The sequence below is a fragment of the Acanthaster planci genome, linkage group LG19, assembly GCF_054643075.1.
Source record: "Acanthaster planci isolate LZ-2023a linkage group LG19, COTS_SCS, whole genome shotgun sequence".
NCBI lineage: Eukaryota > Metazoa > Echinodermata > Asteroidea > Valvatida > Acanthasteridae > Acanthaster > Acanthaster planci.
This window is the reverse complement of record NC_141795.1, coordinates 9976009-9995432: the sequence shown is the minus strand read 5'-3', so window position 1 is coordinate 9995432 and position 19424 is coordinate 9976009. Positions and strand designations below refer to the sequence as shown.

Here is a 19424-nt window from a genome sequence, read left to right as displayed (position 1 = left end):
CTCATCGAGATCCCGTGACTTCTCACTCTCCTTGAGAGGGGTGTCAATCATGGGATCGTCCTGGCAGTGACGGAAACGGGGGGGGGGCAAATATCCATCCTCATATGTTTGTGCACAAAATCACTGTTACGTGTTAATACTCGCAATCTCTTCTCCGCTGTAAAATATTCTCCCTCCCCCTCTTTAGAAAGTGTAGCAGGCCACTGGATCACGGCAATGTGTCTGGAAGCTTTTGACTGGAGCCGGCGCTGTAAACAGATAGTTTGTTGACCTTGGTAAGCCTTGTGACTTACAGGGCTGAGTTGTGGAGCTGCCTGTGTGGGATTTTTTTTACGCTCTTTCCAGCTGTAGTGTATGGTGTACTATTTACGACACATATTTCTCTCTCTAGCCTCCCTCCAGGCGACGTAACTACGCGACCTGACTGCACGACGCGCACCGTCGCCTTCTTGCCATTACGTTTGGACGCACACGACGCCTCGCGTCGTGCGTCACATTGCCTATTACGTCACCTGAAACACGACGCGACGCACGATGGTGCAACGCGACGGGCGACGGAAGGGTCGACGTTTAGGCAGAAAAAAATGCAACGAGGAAACGACCTAAGCCAACACGACGCGACGGACGATGGCACAGTGCGACACACACCGCGACACGTCATGTGAGTACAAACCTAATAGCAAGAAGGCGACGGTGCCGTTGTGCTGTCGCGTTTGCTAGTTGCGTCACCTGGAGGGAGGCTAAAGAGAGAGAGAAATGTGTGTCGTAAATAGTGCACCATAGTATTGCCGTGTGACTTTTGATGAGTGCGTCACGGTGTTTCAAGCATAAGAGTGGGACTTCTCGTTTGTTCCCGTGTTCCCGTTTGATTTACGACAAACTCCATTTGAGACAATTTGGTCTCAACATTATGTGCGCGCGTTGGAAGTGACTGATGTGCCTAGTTCACTTAGTGCCCTATAAGATTCCTGTACCAGAAGTTGGTTACCAACTGTGAAATCATCATAGAGTCATCGTGAGGACTCCTCGACATATGTGAGATAAAGACATGTACATGTACATGTATATGCTGGCAAGCCTTGATATGTTGATAGTCACCTTTGTAGTGTAACATTTGTGACATGCGATGTGTTTACCGTTATTACTTTTTGTAGCAAGATCCAAACACCTGCAAAACGTTGGCACGATTATGACACGAAGGAATAATTCAACAATTACTGGTCTGATAATATCACCAATACATTACAATGAAACAATACTTTGATTGTTCGTTGGAAAAAGACAAACATTCAAAATGACAGCAGCATAATAATTTTCCCATCATTATTGACTGTATCATAATTTTCCATAGTTTATAAATCACCTTCCTTTTCAAATTACCTATGTGCCACGAAATTCTGACTGACTATAACCTTACACAGCATACAGCCTTTGGTAAAAAAAGATCGAAAAAAAGCAATCAGAACATATTTTCAGCAATCCCCATAAAAACCCTTTGGAATAGTCTAGGAATAAATGAAACACTTTATGCCTAGTTCCCAAAGTGTTATAATTTCTGGGAGAAAATTTATATCATACAGTCGGGAGCTTGTGAAAGGATTAACCGAACTCTTTTAGGAATAAAGGGAAAGTTAAAACGTTTGACATTTACACTCACAGGTTCTTTTCAGAATCCCACCTCCTCAAAAAGAGATATATCCAGGGTGCTACCGCAAACAAACCCAGTTTACTCATTTTAGTCTAAAATTCACAAAAGCCTTCCGTCTTTACTTGGCGGACAGAAATTGTTGGATTTATTTCATGTATTTATTGAGCTTAATTTTGGTTGTGGGGTGAGCATTGGTTGTCTTAATTTTTTCTTGTTATTTTTAAATTTTTATTTTATATTGTATTTCAGAGGATAATTCGGACTAAAATAAGAACATTTACTTTAAACAGTGAGGTCGTGACGGCATGGGTGGCAAACACCTCATCAACATACCCAACCAACACAACCAGGCTTGCTCATGCATGCATGATCATGGATGTTGAAATCATTATTTGCAAATTACAGTAGGCCTATTTGGCATACGTAAAGGCCATCTCTTTGTCAAGGATGTCATTCACCCACACACATTTATTCAGATGACCGTGCGATGTATTGTCTGTACATCTGTTTGGTTCGATTATGATACTGACGTATTAACCTGCTGATATGCATGCAAGGTGATCACTGCAGTAGATCACCAGTCGCCTTGGGAAACAGTGCCTCCTTCACTGGTTTATTCTCATCAGAGAGTGGCGACATGATGGCATCGGAGGACAGTGATGATGCAAAACCATGGACTCCGAGAGATGGCGAGACTGGATTCCCAGGGCTCTTTCGTTCGTTTAGCAGGGAACAAGTAGAACCTTTGCAGGCAAACATTAAAGGTAAGAACCGTTTTCTTGGTCAGTCGTCCACCTTTCCCGTTAAATCATGTTTGAAATTCTCTGAAAGCAGATATTTGTCGCAGCGGGAGAAAACCTGACGCAGTGTACAAGGGTATGGCAGTTTCAGGATGAGGGGTGAAGTATGTGCCATCCATCCTGTTTTGTCCTGTCGTTCACACCTGTATTAATATTTGATCGACCTAACCTTGTCTGAGTTCCTATAAGCTTCATGTACCTTTGTCGATGATCTTGGACCTCTGATGATTTACATTGTACATGTACGTAATGTGAATAAATACACATTTGACAGAGGTCTGTCCGCACAGGATCACAGATACAGGTGTGGATCCAGAGGGGTTTGGGGGTCGACGTCCACTCCCGGCCCCCTGCTCACAGCCAATTTTATTTTTCTCGTGCTTAGCAGCGTACGTCTAAAGTTCAAAGTCCCCTAAAACATAAACCCTTTGAGGGCCTTTTTGTGTATTTGGTTGACGACAAAACAAAGAGATTAAATGGTTTCAACAATGGCGACTATTACAGAACCCCCCCACCGGCCCCGGCAGATTCCGACCCCTTCCAAAACAAAAAAATCCTGGACCCCGGCGTTCCTGTGATATTACACGCAATATTTCATTCACTGTAATTGAGCACTAGTCCATTTAATGGAGCCCCTCGCGACTCATTTTACCGTCCATATCAGTTTGTTATGTAACGTTATTCACCGTTGGCAAGACACTACAAAATACAGTCAAAACTGGGCTGGAAAATCAGGGAACTGCCATTTGGGAGCAAATGAGGGCTTAACTCCAAAACACTGAGCTCAACGTATCACAACAGTTCTTTCACTATGTAATTATTTGGTTTCCAATGTAAATACACATATATAATGCTATTTTTTTTTATTGAAAGAACAGACCTGTCAAAATTCACCCCCAATTGTGCAATGTTCACGTTTTCTGTGGCACGGAGGTGTTTTTTTTTTCATAACAACTTGGTGACCGGCACCACTGTACACTGACCTAACTCACGAACTACACATCGTATAAAACTAGTTCCCACGCGTCTGTAAAGCTCATAAAATAATTTGTATTGTCATATAAGCTCAATTTCAATTGGTCAAATTCTTGACCTGTCAAATTTGTGATCTAATCAGAGAAGCTCTTTTAAACTTCGACCAAGCGCCTCGCTAGTTGCCGGCCACGTGTTCACACATAGTACATTGCACACTATGGCTGAGTTCGGGCGGCTTGTTCTCCTATGTTCACGAACCGCTCGATTTGTTGTTCGTCAGTCGGCCGCTCGGACACCGGGAACGTACAACCGTTTATTGCTGGTTGTTGCACGCATCATGCACGGACGTATATAAAGAAAAACCTGGACTTGCAACGCCTTTGTATGAAAAATTAAAAGAAGCCAACCAGCGGCCATTTTACCGAGCCGAATACAAAAGCGTGGGTTGGCTCCGTTCTATTGACGTCAGGAAAATAAAGGCGGGCATTGCCAGGAAAGCTTTGTATTCGGCTCGGAAAATGGCCGCGAGTGGATTCATTGAGCTGATTGAGGGCATTGCGAATCCAGATTTTATTATACACGTCCGTGGCATCATGGCGGCATCCATGTACATTCTTTCAGAGTAAACTTTGGAAAGCTGGGCTGAATTCTTTTCTTTTTAAAAAGGAACATTTATTATTTCTTTGCTATGGAAAATGAGTATTGTTAATTTTGTAAAAATTTCCCATTGTCCCTGGCTTTGTGTGCTATCTCGATATTTTTTGCGGCTGTTCAAAAATAAAAAATCTCACGAGTTTTCCCGTGTATTCCTGTAAAACCCTGACAAGGAGGTGGTGCGTGATCCTGTTCCGGGAACAGTGTTCTTGAGTCGTGTTCCCGCCGTTCGAGCGCGAGAACAAGAAACCCGCGTCAAGAACAGGCCGCCCGAACTCGACCTATGGCACGTACGTGGACTTCATCTGTGTCATTTATGTTCGGGTTCGCCTCTTCATTTCCATGGTAAAAACCTCTCTTAACCATCCGTAATTCTGTGCATTGTTTAATCAGTATATAGGCGATGTTTTGAAGATCATGTACATTCAGATATTTGCATGTTTGCGGCAATTATAAGTGGGGAAAATGGAGTTTGAGCAAGCTACATGTATGTAAGCATGCTACACACCCCTGTGGTTTGAATGGTATGCTCCGAGAACGCTAAACACAAACCGGGAGCTTATGGCGCAAACCACTAATTCAAGTGAGAATTTTTGACCAACTCATTAGCATTAAAAGTGCTCCCCCCCCAGTATCTTTTGAAAAGGGGGATTGTTTGGCCCCCAAAATGCTGAGATTGTGTAAATCGTTGCCAGGATCAACTCCCTGGGTCTTTGAGCTTTCATATGAGAGCAGAAGGGCTAAAAACTACGGTTGAAAAATGGTCCTAAGTTCCCCAGAAAGTTGAGGGTTGCCATTTGAAAAATGGCTGCAATCAGACTTCGGAAAAATCACTTTTTGGGGGGTGATTTTGTTTTGTGGGAATAATTAAAAATGTGATTGGATAACCCACAAAAAATTAAAAAGAAATTGAAAGATAAGTGACCAGACGAGAATTTCATTTGTGTTTCAGAAATCTCAGGGATGTTGGCGTGCATGCTATTGGGCCCCGAACGATGCTGATATTACACTGTTTTCAATGGGGCTTGAATTAGTGGACTGGACCCTTATCTATTGTGCTCTGTAGCGCGCTGCGCTGAGCCTGTGATGTGCGATGTGGGAACACATTTAAGCGGTGTACTTAGGTTGACAAAATGACTACGACATTTTGATATACCGACTGATGATAACTGTTATTTTAGTTATCATATTGGTTCTTATAAATACATATATATATATTACTGTTGGTAGGGGTTCACAGGGCTTTCTTTTAACTTTTGCGTTCCCTCGACATCCCCTGCCAACGATGATTTTCCTTGTTTAATGTCCAAAGATTTAAATAAATAAATAATTGAGCAATTACTGAGAATTATAACGCATCTATTCCAGACCATCTGTGTAATCAGCCAAAGAGCTTCTTTACGTTGAGTATAGGAGATAGAAATGTGAAAAGCCTGGTTCTCGACTTATTTGTGTACTGCCCACAAACGATTGAGTGTAAGCTTTATATCTTGATATCGTGTTTATTTTTTTATTTATTTATTTTTGTTTGCTTAGATGAACGTTAAATACAGTTATCATTCATTCACCTAATTCCCATCTAGAATAACTCATCAAAAAGTCTGCTCATAAGAAGCAATTATAAAGATGAGGAAGGTTGGTTGTACTGAAATAATATTTTTATGGACAGATTATTTAAATTTCAATACTGCACTTTTCGGCCTCGTTGAATTTTCCCCCCGTAGGAATTTTTTTAAAGATCCTAAGAATGAAATGTCAATCATTCTTATTAACAGCAATTAATGAAGAGAATTGAAAGGTCTTTTTGTCTTGTAGTTTGAGCGATGCTGTTCAATGGTTCTTTCACCTCTATATATACATTTTTGTTTACATTGATACCTTTGTGTTTGTTTCAAATGCATGGTGCCTCAAGGCAGACCTGCATGTATAAATGTATAACGCCTGTCCGAAGTACCTGTAACTAATATCGCAAAGGCAGGAAGTTTGCCAATGGCTTTTGTCTTCTGTAGCTCTATGGAATTGGAATTAGTCCTTTCATACTGTTATTTCAGTTAATCTGGGAATAAGGAGACAGGCTGTCATCTTTGACACAATATTGCCCGCATGCCTACAGCTGTTTATTCCCCTGCTGCGCAGGTCTATATTTAGAGCCTTTTCATAAGGAAATGACTTCCACAATACATCTTAGTCACGAGATTCGCAGGATAGGTGAAGAATGACAAGATTGGGTAAAAACAGCTGTGAGAAAGAGAAGAGAAATTAAAGAACATGCCAAATTGAAAATTCTTTAAAGATGTATTCACTGAAGCGAATATCTATAAATTAATCATAACATATGCTATCTTGATCATCCCTGACTAAAATCTGATAAGAGTTTGCGGGAATTAGAAAACGTCTTTGTGTATCAGCAAAGATATAAATCATGTACTGCGAAAATAGCAGGTGTGCATGTATGAGAAAGCAACCTAATGGAAAAATGAATCTTTAAATTGCTCGCCAGTAGGATATCCTCAAGATTAGAAAATAATTTACACTGAGGATACATTATATTTGGACAATCTTAATTTGAGTCAAATGCTGCTCACACTTTTCAGTGTCATTCCTGGATTCTTTTTTTCTTGAACAAGGTAAAGTTCCTGAGTGGGTGGATGGTAGCTTGCTTCGCAACGGGCCCGGAAAATTTGATGTCGGACCGGACACTTACGAACATTGGTTCGATGGATTGGCAGTTTTACTGCGCTATAATATCCACAAGGGCATGGTAAAGAAACATTAATGGATATGTCACAGGAACGTGTACGTGTGAGCACACCCAGCACCCTCTCTTTGTAGTGAGATACATCTTTACCCCTCCCCCCCATTCACACCTGCCATTGATGATTTTTAAAGGAGACGTGCAATCTAACTTATTGTTTCAATTTATATAGGAATTTTTCCTTCAATGTTGCTAACATTTTCCACCTCTTTTGAAGCAGTAGGAGGAAGAAACTTTATTTTTTTTTATTTTATGTTGATGAAAACCTCTATGAAGCTTTAAGTCATACAAGGAGATCAGGAGTGTCTCCATAGCTTTGTGTATAACTGTTTATGTCATACTTTTGATTTTTCGGTTTTGAGTAAGTTCCACTTTTTACTTGTGTATCGAGTTAAACTGCGTCTTTGGGCAGTTAATAATCACCAATATTCCTTCTAATCTTTGTTAGTGGGTACTTATGAAGGACTTTCTGGGGGCTATTTTTCTTTTGCTTTTTTGAGAAGGAGTGCGTTGTGTGAAGAAAGCAAAACAGCCCTCAGAAAAATATTGATGACAGGATTTTCTGAGAACTGGGAAAACTACTTGCATCTTGTCGCTTCCAATGAAAAGAAGCATTAAGATCTCGTGCGTATTGTTATAGAGGGATCCCAATACGACGCTTTTAACGTCGATCTGCGCATTTCCACGTTTGAAAACGAGGCTGTATGTGTTAGCTTCAATTCTTTTACGATCAGACGATGGAAAGTAAGGAGTCAAGACACAAAATACATAAAGGAATGTTAAAGTAAGACTTTTTAGCCTTCAACTTTTTGTGGAAGAGTCTTTCAGGATCACTCAACACGTAAAATCAGAAGAAAAAAATAACGGCAATTTACCGCGAACTAACGTACCTGCGATGGTCGTGTATCTGCATGTGCAGTGGGCGTGGCATCACACTTACGAACCGGATACTGCATGTAATGTGTCGACTCCGCGGGCGCGTGCGACGAAGTTCAACACAGAGAGCCTCGGTTTCGATGCGGATATGCGCAGATGGAGCTAATGTGGAATCCCTCTATAGCATAGAGTAATATGTATTTAAAAAAATTGAGCTAAATGTATGTATGTTTCCTGAAAAGGCAGAAATTATCACGAAGAATATGTCCCGCATGCTTGGGGTTCACCTTCATTTTGAGCGTTCAGGGCACCCCCCCTTTATTTTGTTTTATTTTTCATTATTCTTTTTCTTTACGCCAGAACCAACATCGACATCTTAAATATTCATTGATATAAAAAGAGACGAATTCAATTAGGTTTATGCTGGCTTGATTCGGTAAGGGTGTTTCTCTGTTTCGAGGAAAGACTTCGTAGCGTTGCTCTGATATCACAGCGCGAAATGCCAAATGTTTTAAGACAAAATTACCCTGCACTTACATCGGATTATATTCTTCATTTTTGCAAGGTGACCTACCAAAGTAGATTCTTACGAAGTGATTCTTATATCAAAGCCATGGAGCAGAACCGCATTGTTATGTCTGAATTCGGCACGGTGGCACAACCAGACCCTTGTCAGAGCTATTTAGGTAGGTTCCTGTCGCGATTTGTTCCTCGAACGTTCACTGACAACTGTAACATCAACTGGGCACAATATGGAGATGAGTTTTACGCTGTCACAGACGGAACGCTGATGCGGAAGGTGAATCCCAACAGTTTGGAGACTCTTCATAAGGTCAGTAGGTCAAATATGATAAATATAATCATTATTATTCCATTCTTGAATTTCTAGTCTTCTTGTGGTTACACTCGCTACTGTTAACCTCAAAAAGCTACTCAAACTACGGAAATCCTTTATGTAAAAGAGAGTTGTTCTTCAAAAGAAAACTTTGTAATCAGCAGCAACTTTTTGAACAGTATATTTAATATACAGCAGCGTCACATCACTGCAGAATATGTTATCTCGCTGATAAACAGGTGGATATATCGGATCGGATTGCTGTACACTCCACCAGTTCTCATCCACACACTGCTAAGGACGGTACAGTCTACGGTCTCGGATCTCGCTTCTCTTATCGTAGCTCATACAACATCATTAAGATACCTCCACATGACCAAGGTACGCCTGAGTTAATGCTGTAGTATTGTAGGATTTGTGTTCGTGCCGTAGTTTTGGTTGATGGTTTTTTTTTCATTTGATGGCTCTGTCCAGGAAACGCGTTAATTTGGCAGAAACATATCAGCCAGCTACATGCCTTTAATTGCTTCACACTCAACTGAAAATTATATGGTTGGTTGGACATAACAGAGGACGGTTGATGATAATTATGGCTTTGATCATACGGTAACTAACAGCTTCTCATCATGTCTACGCAGATGTCAAGGGAGACCCGTTGAGTAACGCCTCGATTCTGTGTTCCATCCCTGCATCTGGTACCTATCCTACCTTCTATCACAGCTTTGCAATGACGGACAATTACTTCGTGTTTGTGGAGCAATCTGCCGTCATCAATCTGCTTAAAGTACTCTACGCACAGCTCTTCTTCAAAAGTGCGTCATTTTCATTGTGTTGGTTGGGTTGGGTCGCATCCAAGGCTAATTATTACCTGTGACTCTATAAACTATATCCCCTATATGATGAGCCAGTGAACTGTATTTACAGGGAAGCCATTTTTGATAATGTTCAAAGAATCTTACCCAGTGTACTTTGTTATATGGGATCTGCCAGACTATAGTTTTGGATTCCAGGCTTTGCTTTTCTTTACTTTTTTAATGTGGCTTTAACACACCACAAATTCACTAATTTGTAACGAACTTGTATTTTATTGCTTTCATTTTTATTCTCAGGTTACCAATCTAAAATAAAAGCTGACTCCGCTTTCAATTCAGCATGTGAGACTTGTGAATAAGGCCAATTGATTTATGGTTGTAATCCAGTTCAATGTCATTATCTATTTCAACAGGCTACATCATCGGAATGGAATTCCATGATGAACGGCCCACTAGATTTCACGTGGTTAAGCGATACTCCGGAGAACTCCTACCGCAGATTTACACATCAATCCCTTTCTTGAGTTTTCATCACATTAATGCATACGAGGAGGCGGGGCATTTGGTGATTGACATGTGCATTTACGAAGACGGCTCCATTCTTCGTGATATCAATTTAAAGGATCTGAGAAACGGTGTTAAACCAGCACAGTTTGGGAAAGCCAAACGTTTCGTTCTCCCAGTTGGAGAGGTGATTTTTGAGTTTAAGTTTGTTGCGTTTCCAGACATAAACAAATGTTTCTTTTCTAAAAGAAATGCATGTATTTGTTAATTCCTCAATCCCTATTTTTTCTAGACAATTGAGGACTATCGTGGCGGGAGTAGACCAAACTGGCTTGAGATCTTCAAGGCAGATGTGACCCTGAAAGAAGATGGATCAGTTTACTGCGTCCCTCAAGTCATAGCCGATCGAAGTATGGGGTGTAGTTTGCAACAGCAATTTTACAGTTTACACTTATACAGTATTATGCACACTAAGGCAAGAATAATTCAAGGTTAAAAAGGGCAGTTCAGTAGTCTCAAAATTGAACTCTCCATGCATTTTAAATCAAAATTGATGAACTTTCAGTCTACATTGTGGGTTGATGATCTCGTGGAAGTCCATTGAGGAATGAATGGACCGTCCGATCCATTTAGCTCAGCAAACATCGTAAGGCACAGACAATATAAACGCACAAACTGCCGGAAATAGGCATAACACTTTGATTCTGAAAGAGAGTGGATATTTAGCAGTCGCCGGTTAAATTCAACTGCACGGTGTTTACTAGCCGGCTACAACTATAAAGCGCCCTTATTGATGCTTTTGCATGAGTAAGGCTGTGAAGGTTACAAAATTACCACCAGATTCCAAGTAAGCTCCATAGTACAGTGTATGTGTAATGGACGTGATGTTCACATTTTGATATCGCATAGTACGGTCCCAGCTGGATTCAATTCCAACTGGTGTCTTTTTTGTCCCAAAAGTTAACATTATCCTTCTCTTGTAGTTATAAACTGGCTCCAACATGTAATTAAAGAGTATTAACATTTGCCTCTGATTCCTGGCTCTGGCGGATTTTTCTTTCAGCAAAAACTTCCGAAATTGTACATTGGCATGGTCTGATTCCCACCTCGTAAATACGAAGTCCCGACTGTGTTGGCGTAGAACTAGGCTAAGATTTGTCATGGTAAGAATTGTGTACCTGGATTAAATTTGCCGGCGGCAGCTACATATCTCAAGCCACTGATAGCAGTACGTTTTATCGCGTTCAGTCTGCAGAGTGCCTAGCTGTGCAACTGTTGACAAGCGGGTGGCTAATATCATTCGCCGGTTCAGTGAGCAACAACTCGTTGTTGCATTCGGCAGAATGAGCCAGAACACGATTTTGCAATTTAGGGTTTTTAGTCATGCTATAGGAGAACTACTTGCTAGTGATTTAGTTTACTCGTTAGTAATCCCGCAGGGGCATGCAACTATTTTGATGTTTGGGTCTCAGTCTTTTTATAAGGTTTGACGCTATATTTACCCTTCGTCTTTTTTATGTCTTTACTTTATGTAATTTTTTTTTACTTACTTTGTTTTATTCATTGTAAATTTGACCTGCGAAATAATAAATGAAATAAAAAATGAAATGGAAATTGTACTTTTGGTTGACGAAAATCATCGTGCTCGGAAACAGCCGCCATATCGGATCATACTATTGTTATCTAGGGGTTAGGCCTATTTTGAATTCGGAAAGTTTTCCGTTAAAAAACCTTTCCTTAAATAAAATTCAACTTCTCGGGGATCCCATTTATTTTCTACTCTATGCCTAATACTCAGGTTTCCATAATTTCAGTTCACAATGTTTTGGGTGAAAGAATGTTAGTATATTTTTAGCTACTTTTAGGTTTATCCGTTCATTAATGGAGACTCCCACAACATCTGCAAACACTACATAGGCTATAGGAAATTTTGCGCCTGTTAAAGGATGTGATGAGCGAAGTGGATTAACTCTCCAACGATGGTCGGCCGACCATCGTAATAAAAGAGAACAAACTTTTTGTTTTTCTCGAAAACTACAGCATTCTGGGTGGAAACATTTTACAGATTGATTGAAACTGTTGTGTAGGGGGCCTACTTTCTTTCAAGTAAGATATTTCAGGATAATACGGTAGTCTGATTTTGGGATTTTACCAATGGTGTACACCACCTTTAAAATGTCTATTATGATTCCAACAAACACAAATTTATCGCCTGCGTTCAGTGTTTCCCACACAAACAGCGCACGAGCGTCCACACATGCGTGGTGAGTCCCAAACATTGGGATAGAACCAGAGAAGGCACAGAGCAAGTAAATTGTCCCTTAACGCACCAACAACTTGGAACTTCGCGGACGCGTACGTGTGCGTGTAAAACACGCATGGCGACAAAAAACAATGGCACGACACAACGCAATGCACACAAGTAATGAGAAAGGAGGCGTCGCGGCGTCTCGTCGTGCTGTCGGGGTGACCGGACGACGCGACGCAATCTGTCGTCCATCCGGTTCGTAAGTGACTTCGTCACAAAGGCGAACACGCCACGATTTCATGCTCCCATTGGGCGATCGCTGAAGTTGCACGTTAACTTCCAGTCCCATGGTTCCATGTAAACGGCGATCAATGCATGTAACTCCTGGATCTCCATTGTAATGGGAGCCTGCAAATCGTGGCGCATCCGTCTTTAATCTGGATAGAACACCATACGCACAAGCGCACTGAGACGCAAGAGCATATGAATATTGATGACGTCAGTAAGCTTCACATGCGTTGAACATTTTGGGGTGGACCCACAGACATATAAACCCATAGGCTAGATAGACAGCTCCCATTCAAAACAGTGGCGGGGTACCGTAGCCGAGACGACATCCTACTAAATCAAAAAGCGTGGGCAAATTCACCCCTCGGTATGGGGAATTTACACACCGTTGATGAATTCCAGCCATAAAATTCTATGAATCCAATTTTCGATTGTGAAAAAAACCCTCTGTTTACTTAATCTGGTCCATACGCATTCGAAACAATGCGGTTGCTACATTTGAAAAGAAGAGACAGCAGTACTAAAGAGTAAAAAAGGGAACGTATTTTGAGAGCACATGTAAATCAATACATGTATTCCCAGTGCGCCATGCTCAATTCGCACTGACGCGCTGCCATCCGTCGTTTCGTCCACTGCTTGCCCGCCCATGATCTCCATTACTGGAGTTAATGTTTCCCACGCTTTGCAAAATCATGGTTTTACGCGCTACACTGGTGGTCTGTACATGTATATCTGCGGGTGGACTGCATGAGTGCGTAATCGCGTGCCCGTTAACATGGTAGCGTAATAGAACATGTCACTCTGTTCTGGAACCAAATTTCCGTAACGTAAAAGACTTCGCCTGTCACCTCTAGTTTTACTGTGGTGATCTCTATGGTCCCAAAGGACTGTTGTTACAGTCTTTTATTTCAGCTCGGGCCAGATGAAGATAAGTGATGTCAGGCTTTAATGCATACATCACAAACTGAAAGACTTTGGGGTTGATGAAATGGATTGGTGTAATGTAGGGATGGACATGAAAGCTGAGCATAGTTAAATTTCGAGTATAGGCACGTTTAGCCCGTCTATGACCAAAATTAACATAAAGTTGATGAATGAAGACGTTTCTTTGTTACAGTTTTGCTTTTTATCCTTTTGACGTCAATTTAGTTAATATGATGTGTATTTGTTGCAATTACACTGTTTGCAGATGTTGAGTTTCCGCGGATGAATTACGAGTTATACAATGGCAAGCCATACAGGTTCTTCTACGCAAACGGCGGGGAACTTAATCAAAAGGTAAAAGGATAAAGTTAACTCTCACGCTTTCTCCCTCTTTTTCTCTGTTTCTTCCCTTGGTAGACGGACCGCTGGTGGTTTTTATGCACAATTTAAATTGTGATACTGGAGAAAATGACCCGTCTGAACAATGTTCAGTGTTTCTGTACTATATCTGCAATGAAAACGGGCGCTTCACAATAACGTGCTTCCCAGAGTTAGCATCGCGTTGGCCAATTACAATGCGCGAAATTTGTCGACCTTTTGCAAACGCGCATTCTTCGGTCGACAGATTTCGCGCATTGTGATTTGCAAACGCGTTACAAACTCTTGGGGGTGCTATTGTGTAACGCCCACATTCTGTTGCGCAGAAAAGTGAGTGCCTCATCGGCAGAGTTCGTGCAAACCGTTTTTTTTTTCATTTCAGTAATCTCATAACTTTTCATAGTTCAATTTCAGAAATGCTAACCAAGTTTTGTTCACATCCATACTGATAGTATTCCAACCGCCAACAGAACAACGTCAGGCAGTTACAGACAGGCTTGTTTTGTTCTCTCCACTGTATGCTTTGTAAACTCTGCCTTGGACGACGTGCGACCCATGAAGACAAACGTAAAACGCACCAAAACCATTCGGAGTCAAAATTACTTGCCCGAAGACGTGCATGTATTGTGATCAATCTGAACTAAACTGTATCGAATGCAATCTGTTTTAGAGAAAACCTAGCAGTAGCGAAACTCCCCGTGACAAAAGTATATTCCCAAGTGTTCCCTATACGCCACTTAAATCTGGACGGTAAACTAACCAACGTCTTCCAAAAAAATTACAAATTCACATAAGTCCCTCAGAGGTATGTGAAAACATTATGTTGACATTAGAAGAAATAAAATTATGTTAGTGTTATAGCGGTTAACGACGCTATTTGGATTATAGTTTTATATGTTTTGTACGTGGTGGGTTAAAAGTTTGCCCTCGCTCTGTCGAACAGAGTTTAAAAACATAATATCTCGAAAACGACTTTAAGCATCGAAGACAAGAATCATCAAAGTGACATTAATGAGTAATACAAGTACATCATGCATAATTCAATTCTCCACATACCAACCGTACTGTCATTAGTAATAAACGCATTTGTGTTGGCATTTAGCTGCTGAAAGTAGACACCAAAAGTGTGACGTCTGAAGAGTGGTTTGAAGATGGCTGCTTTCCGTCAGAGCCAATATTTGTCAGGTCACCGGATTGTAAGAGTGAAGATGATGGTAGGTATCATGTGCACATTGGTGTACTCCATACCATTCGGATTGCCAAGCAAAGTACAGGTGTATTGAAGTTACTCCAAAGGAAACCGCACAAGATCAAAGTTTTTTCCCTCCCCTCATGCCTCCCTCCTCTTCTCCTGGAGATGGCAGGTTCCCCCTTAGCCCCTTCCTTTTTAATGCCAAAGTGTCTTCTGCAATTTTCAGCATCAATATATGACACAGTAATGAAAAGAGTTAGACGTTGATGAAAGAACGATTGCTTTAAATGACATTACAACAGCAGCAATTAAATCCTTTGCTCTTTGTTTTGAGGAAGATGTTGTGTTTTTCTAAATATTTAAAGTAATCGTGTAATAATTATGAAATATTTTCCGTGGGCGTTAGATTGATTGGGCTCCGGTTGTGGTTTAACAAACGCATGCAGCCAGTTGCTTTAAACAATTCCAGACAGTGTATTTAAGCTTTTTGTAAAAGATATATCATTAGATGCAGCGCGCAGTGGGTCACAGTCGGGTTCAACGCTCCGAGGGCTAAGAAGTCCAATGGTTCAATTGTCCAAAGGTTCGATTCTGAGTTCAATGGTATAATAGTCCGAGGGTTCAATTCTCTAAACAGTCAATAGTCCGAGGGTTTCGTTTGTCCGAGGGTTCGTTGCCCGAAGTTCAATAGTCCAAATATTAATCAGTCCAATGGTTATAACCTACGGTGCTACGTTAAATAACGAGACTTCCAACTACATGTTTTGCATCCAGTGTTCAGATCAATGGAATGAGATTACTTATATCCTATCGCGAGGAATTAAAGAAACTGTACGTTCTAGTTATGTCGTGGCTTGACCACGTAAAGGCATGTTCATACTCTAGGCGAATGAAAGCGAAGCGAATTTGACGTCACGAAAGATTTGCATCGAAATTTTGCTGGAGTTCAATTTTTTTTCATTTCAACTTTTGCGAATTCGCAGAGTGAATTTTTGATCTAACGTCACAAAATTGCATTTGTGTTCGCTTTCTCGTGAAGTATGCCTTAACTCATGTACGCGTTGAATTCATTTTTATCTCCTCTCTTTTTAGAGATTGTTCAGTATCAATTCTCAATTCCTCATGATTTATTTTACAGGAGTTGTTCTATCCTCGGTAGTTGATCTCAGAAAAGGGAAACATTCATTTCTTCTGGTGTTGGATGCACGGGATTTTACGGAGGTTGCTCGGGCCGAGGTGGAGGCAGAGGTGTCTTTTGGATACCACGGAATGTTTCTCCACAAGTAGTCATTACAAGAAATGCCACCATTTTCATGCCTCACAAACAGTAAATGCATTCCATTTATAAAAAAACGTGAGTAAAATTTCCCAGTACTCGTTATCTTATGTGAGGAGGCAGTAAGGGCAGAAATATATGTAAAGATAGCCATTACTTTCGTTAACTTTAATCACGTTTGGACAATTGTGTTGTAACAAGTTTGAGTTCTAATTATGCTTGAAGGAGAGGCTATGTTGATTTAATGGGACAAATTTTCTAGTTCAAAAATGTGGAAAAAGCAAAAATCTGTATAAATTTCACGTGAGTGTATATTCAGAAATCCAGTGCTTCTAAGACCTCATTAATTTGGATAAGATTTTCAGGATAATAATTATTGTGTTCCATCAACTTTTCAAATCTAATTATTTATGAAAGAGGCTGTGATGATTTATAGAGGCAAATTTATTGTTCAAAATGTACAAAGAATAAGAATATTCACATGAGTGTTTATTACAAAATCCAGTGGTTTTAAAATTATCAAGGATTAAACTATGACTAAGGTACTTTATTATTGTAATTAGGCATCGGTGCTCTGGGCAGGCGATTTGTTTTACTTTTTAATGAGGCGAAAATGTGTATGAAAACAGAAAATGCACCAGACGTGCTGATAGATTTTAAACTAGGGGCACCTCCTGAGATGCAATATCTATTATGAAAAAGTTAAATGTCAGTCTACCCTTATTTATGTAATTGTTGTTGATGTTACTTTTGATTGGGATACTATATATGAACTTTTGAACAGAGTCAAACTCCTGGGGTAAATGAAACCTTCAACCAGTGGCGTAGCTAGAATTTTACTGGTGGGGGCACAAAAGGGCACCAGCGTCTTAAAGGGGGGGCACCAGCTTTCAGTGGTGTGTTTTGGGGGGCAAGTTTTTGTTAGCCGTGTTCAATATTCATTCCTCCGTTTTTTTCAGTGGGGGCTACCGGGAATTTGTGGCGGGGGGGGCAGGCACCCCGTGGCTACGCCACTGCCTTCAACCCTTTCTACAAGCTAAAGACAAACTGAGACTTTGCACAGTGGAAAAACACATTCTAAGAAACATTTTTCTGAAATAATTCAAAATGTACCTTTGTTTCGTGTGTGACATTCCCCTTACAGTCACTCTATGTTATTATTATTGTTAACCATTCCTAGTTGTAAGAAAGTCCCTCACTGTCGACTGACCGCTCAATAGTTTCCAAGCACATTTCCAATCAGAATACCTCCAAATTTGCCCTTACCGTGCATTACTGAAAATTGTGAGTACAGCTATATGTTCTTTAGTGTTTACGGTATAAAATCATATAGTGACTCTTGTGTTAGTAAAAAAAAAAAGAGAAGTTTAGAGTACAAACCTTAGCCTTAATCGGGGACAATTGTTGCAACGTTACATGTACAATTGTGTTGTCGTCTAGTGGGCACATGAACGTGCATTCCAGTGAATTTATTAGTATTTATTTCTGTTTATTCCCCAGTCACCACGGTTTTTTGTTCCATATTTCCAAGACTTCATCACTGGTTTCAGCTCCACCATTCCATTTACAAATCGCACTTTCCTCAAGATTGCTACTGTATCCAGGCCAATTGCAAGTCACTACCCCCTGTTTCTAATTATCTGGGTATAATAAACAGACAGTTTCTTCATTAAACCATCCTGCTCATCAGTTAAATCGCTGCCATAGAGTTGTTGTGTTACCCTTTTGAGCCACGCCTCTCTTTCCAAGTGAACCTTGTCACTTCTTCACACTGGTAATGACACCAAGGATTCCTCAAAAGCTCGCCATGCGCTGTAGCTCGCAAGCCTGAAGAAACCTGTAGAAATTAAGGGAGACAATGAGAAGCAGTTACAGTTGTAGAGGTGGGAGGAAAACCCCAGAGGAATATTCTGGGTAAAGCCCACGGAATCAGGTAGGGACTGAAAACCCAACACGTGGACCGAGCCGGCTCCCAAAATCATCTTCAGTGCTCAGGGTACACCCGGCAAGAAATGAGACCGAGGGGTACCCCCTCAACATGTCCAATCCCTATACACATTCCAGACTATTGTTACTTAACACGACCCCCAAGATGTCTGAAAGGAATTGCCCAGATTCCTGCGAGACAATGACCAACACAAAGCAGGGGGGGGGGGTTCTCTCCGTCTCATACCTTGCTGCATATGGCTCAGGGATCGGAGGTTGTTTAGATAGTGTCCTCTGCAAAGTGACGACTGCATCATTTAAAATTTAAAAAACACAAGTGCGTTGCGTTCGGTGGCACGAGTGTTAACGCGCATATGGAAATGCGCCTTTATACGTAATGCGCTTGTCCGATATGCTGCAAGTGAAAAATAAGGGTTTCTTCGTTCCAACTGAGGCCAGAAAATGAATAAGGAGACTAGACCACAAGGCGCAACTGAACCTCCTGTATACATGCAAAAGGAGTTGGTCTATTGACCGATAAACATGTTTAGATGTTTGTGGAACCGGAGAATTGCCTGAAACGACTGGCTTTGCACGGGAGTAGCCTGAGTACGTAAGTCTGTCGGCAACACCAATGGCGTAGAACCCACGTGGGGGGGGTTATCTTGCATGCCTTCATATATTTTGACGAGCCACTGTTCTCTGCGGTCTTAAAGAGAAAAATAAGCAGCCTATGCAGAGACGACTGACCGGTACCGGGGAGACTCCAATACTGCTGAGGTACTAACCTCATACGCATATCGCAAGAGTTAATGTTACGCGCGAGCATTTTGGAATCTGAAATACGACGCTCAGCACCTTGCAAAACACCAACAAAAGTGACTTGAGATTCATGCCTCTCAACGTGAAATACCAAAAAAAAAAAACCAAAAAAAACAAACAAACAAACAAACAAACAAAGGAATTGGCATTCCCATAAATTTCGGATCAAGTTAATATAGGTTGTTGGTTTACTCGCCACACCAAGTGTAAAATCTGAACTCGATTCTGCTGAACGTTAAGCAAGCTTGGCGTATTTAAGGTGGGAGTGAACGGGAGATGTTCCCCAATGCAAAGGGGCAAATTGTTTGGTTTTGAAACATGATCTGGGGATGAATTCGTTTCTCTTCCTTCACAAAACTTGTAAAAAGCCCACAGTTGAGCCTTATCCTTTATTAGAAAGACAACGAAAATTTATCAAAATTCCAATTTTTCCCTCCATCCGAAATTTTAGTAGGCCGAATTTATTCAAAGCCAGCAGTATGGCATGATTGCCTAATTCCAGCACCCATCA

The 19424-nt window shown here is 40.9% G+C and overlaps 1 protein-coding gene and 1 long non-coding RNA gene across 3 annotated transcripts; one reads left to right on the top strand and one right to left on the bottom strand.

Annotated features, from left to right (window-relative positions):
- Positions 1–734: 734 nt before the first annotated feature.
- LOC110986847 (carotenoid-cleaving dioxygenase, mitochondrial-like) lies at positions 735–17664 on the top strand. 2 transcript variants are annotated; one of them, XM_022249091.2, is made up of 11 exons: positions 735–1035; positions 2275–2412; positions 6705–6838; positions 8274–8540; positions 8783–8924; positions 9182–9355; positions 9769–10046; positions 10152–10269; positions 13585–13673; positions 14800–14911; positions 16028–17664. In XM_022249091.2, exons 2-11 carry the CDS (start codon positions 2286–2288, stop codon positions 16174–16176), a joined length of 1590 nt encoding a protein of 529 aa, XP_022104783.1. In that variant the 5' UTR covers positions 735–1035; positions 2275–2285; the 3' UTR covers positions 16177–17664. The 2 variants fall into 2 exon arrangements, with proteins under 2 accessions (XP_022104783.1, XP_022104782.1); XM_022249090.2 differs by having other exon boundaries at positions 736–1035; positions 1939–2412.
- Positions 16592–18437, bottom strand: LOC147796013 (uncharacterized). Its single transcript, XR_015423368.1, has 2 exons — positions 18339–18437; positions 16592–18002 (listed from the first exon to the last, which is right to left on the bottom strand). It is a non-coding gene; the product is annotated as an uncharacterized LOC147796013 (long non-coding RNA).
- Positions 18438–19424: the final 987 nt, after the last annotated feature.

What these genes read in the sequence shown, in the direction of transcription:
- LOC110986847 (XM_022249090.2), top strand. Translation starts at nt 2,199, where the DNA reads ATGCAAGGTGATCACTGCAGTAGATCACCAGTCGCCTTGGGAAACAGT. An exon ending in TTTGCAGGCAAACATTAAAG is followed by an intron (nt 2,413 to 6,704) that starts GTAAGAACCGTT and finishes TTCTTGAACAAG; the next exon opens with GTAAAGTTCCTGAGTGGGTG. An exon ending in TCAAGTCATAGCCGATCGAA is followed by an intron (nt 10,270 to 13,584) that starts GTATGGGGTGTA and finishes CACTGTTTGCAG; the next exon opens with ATGTTGAGTTTCCGCGGATG.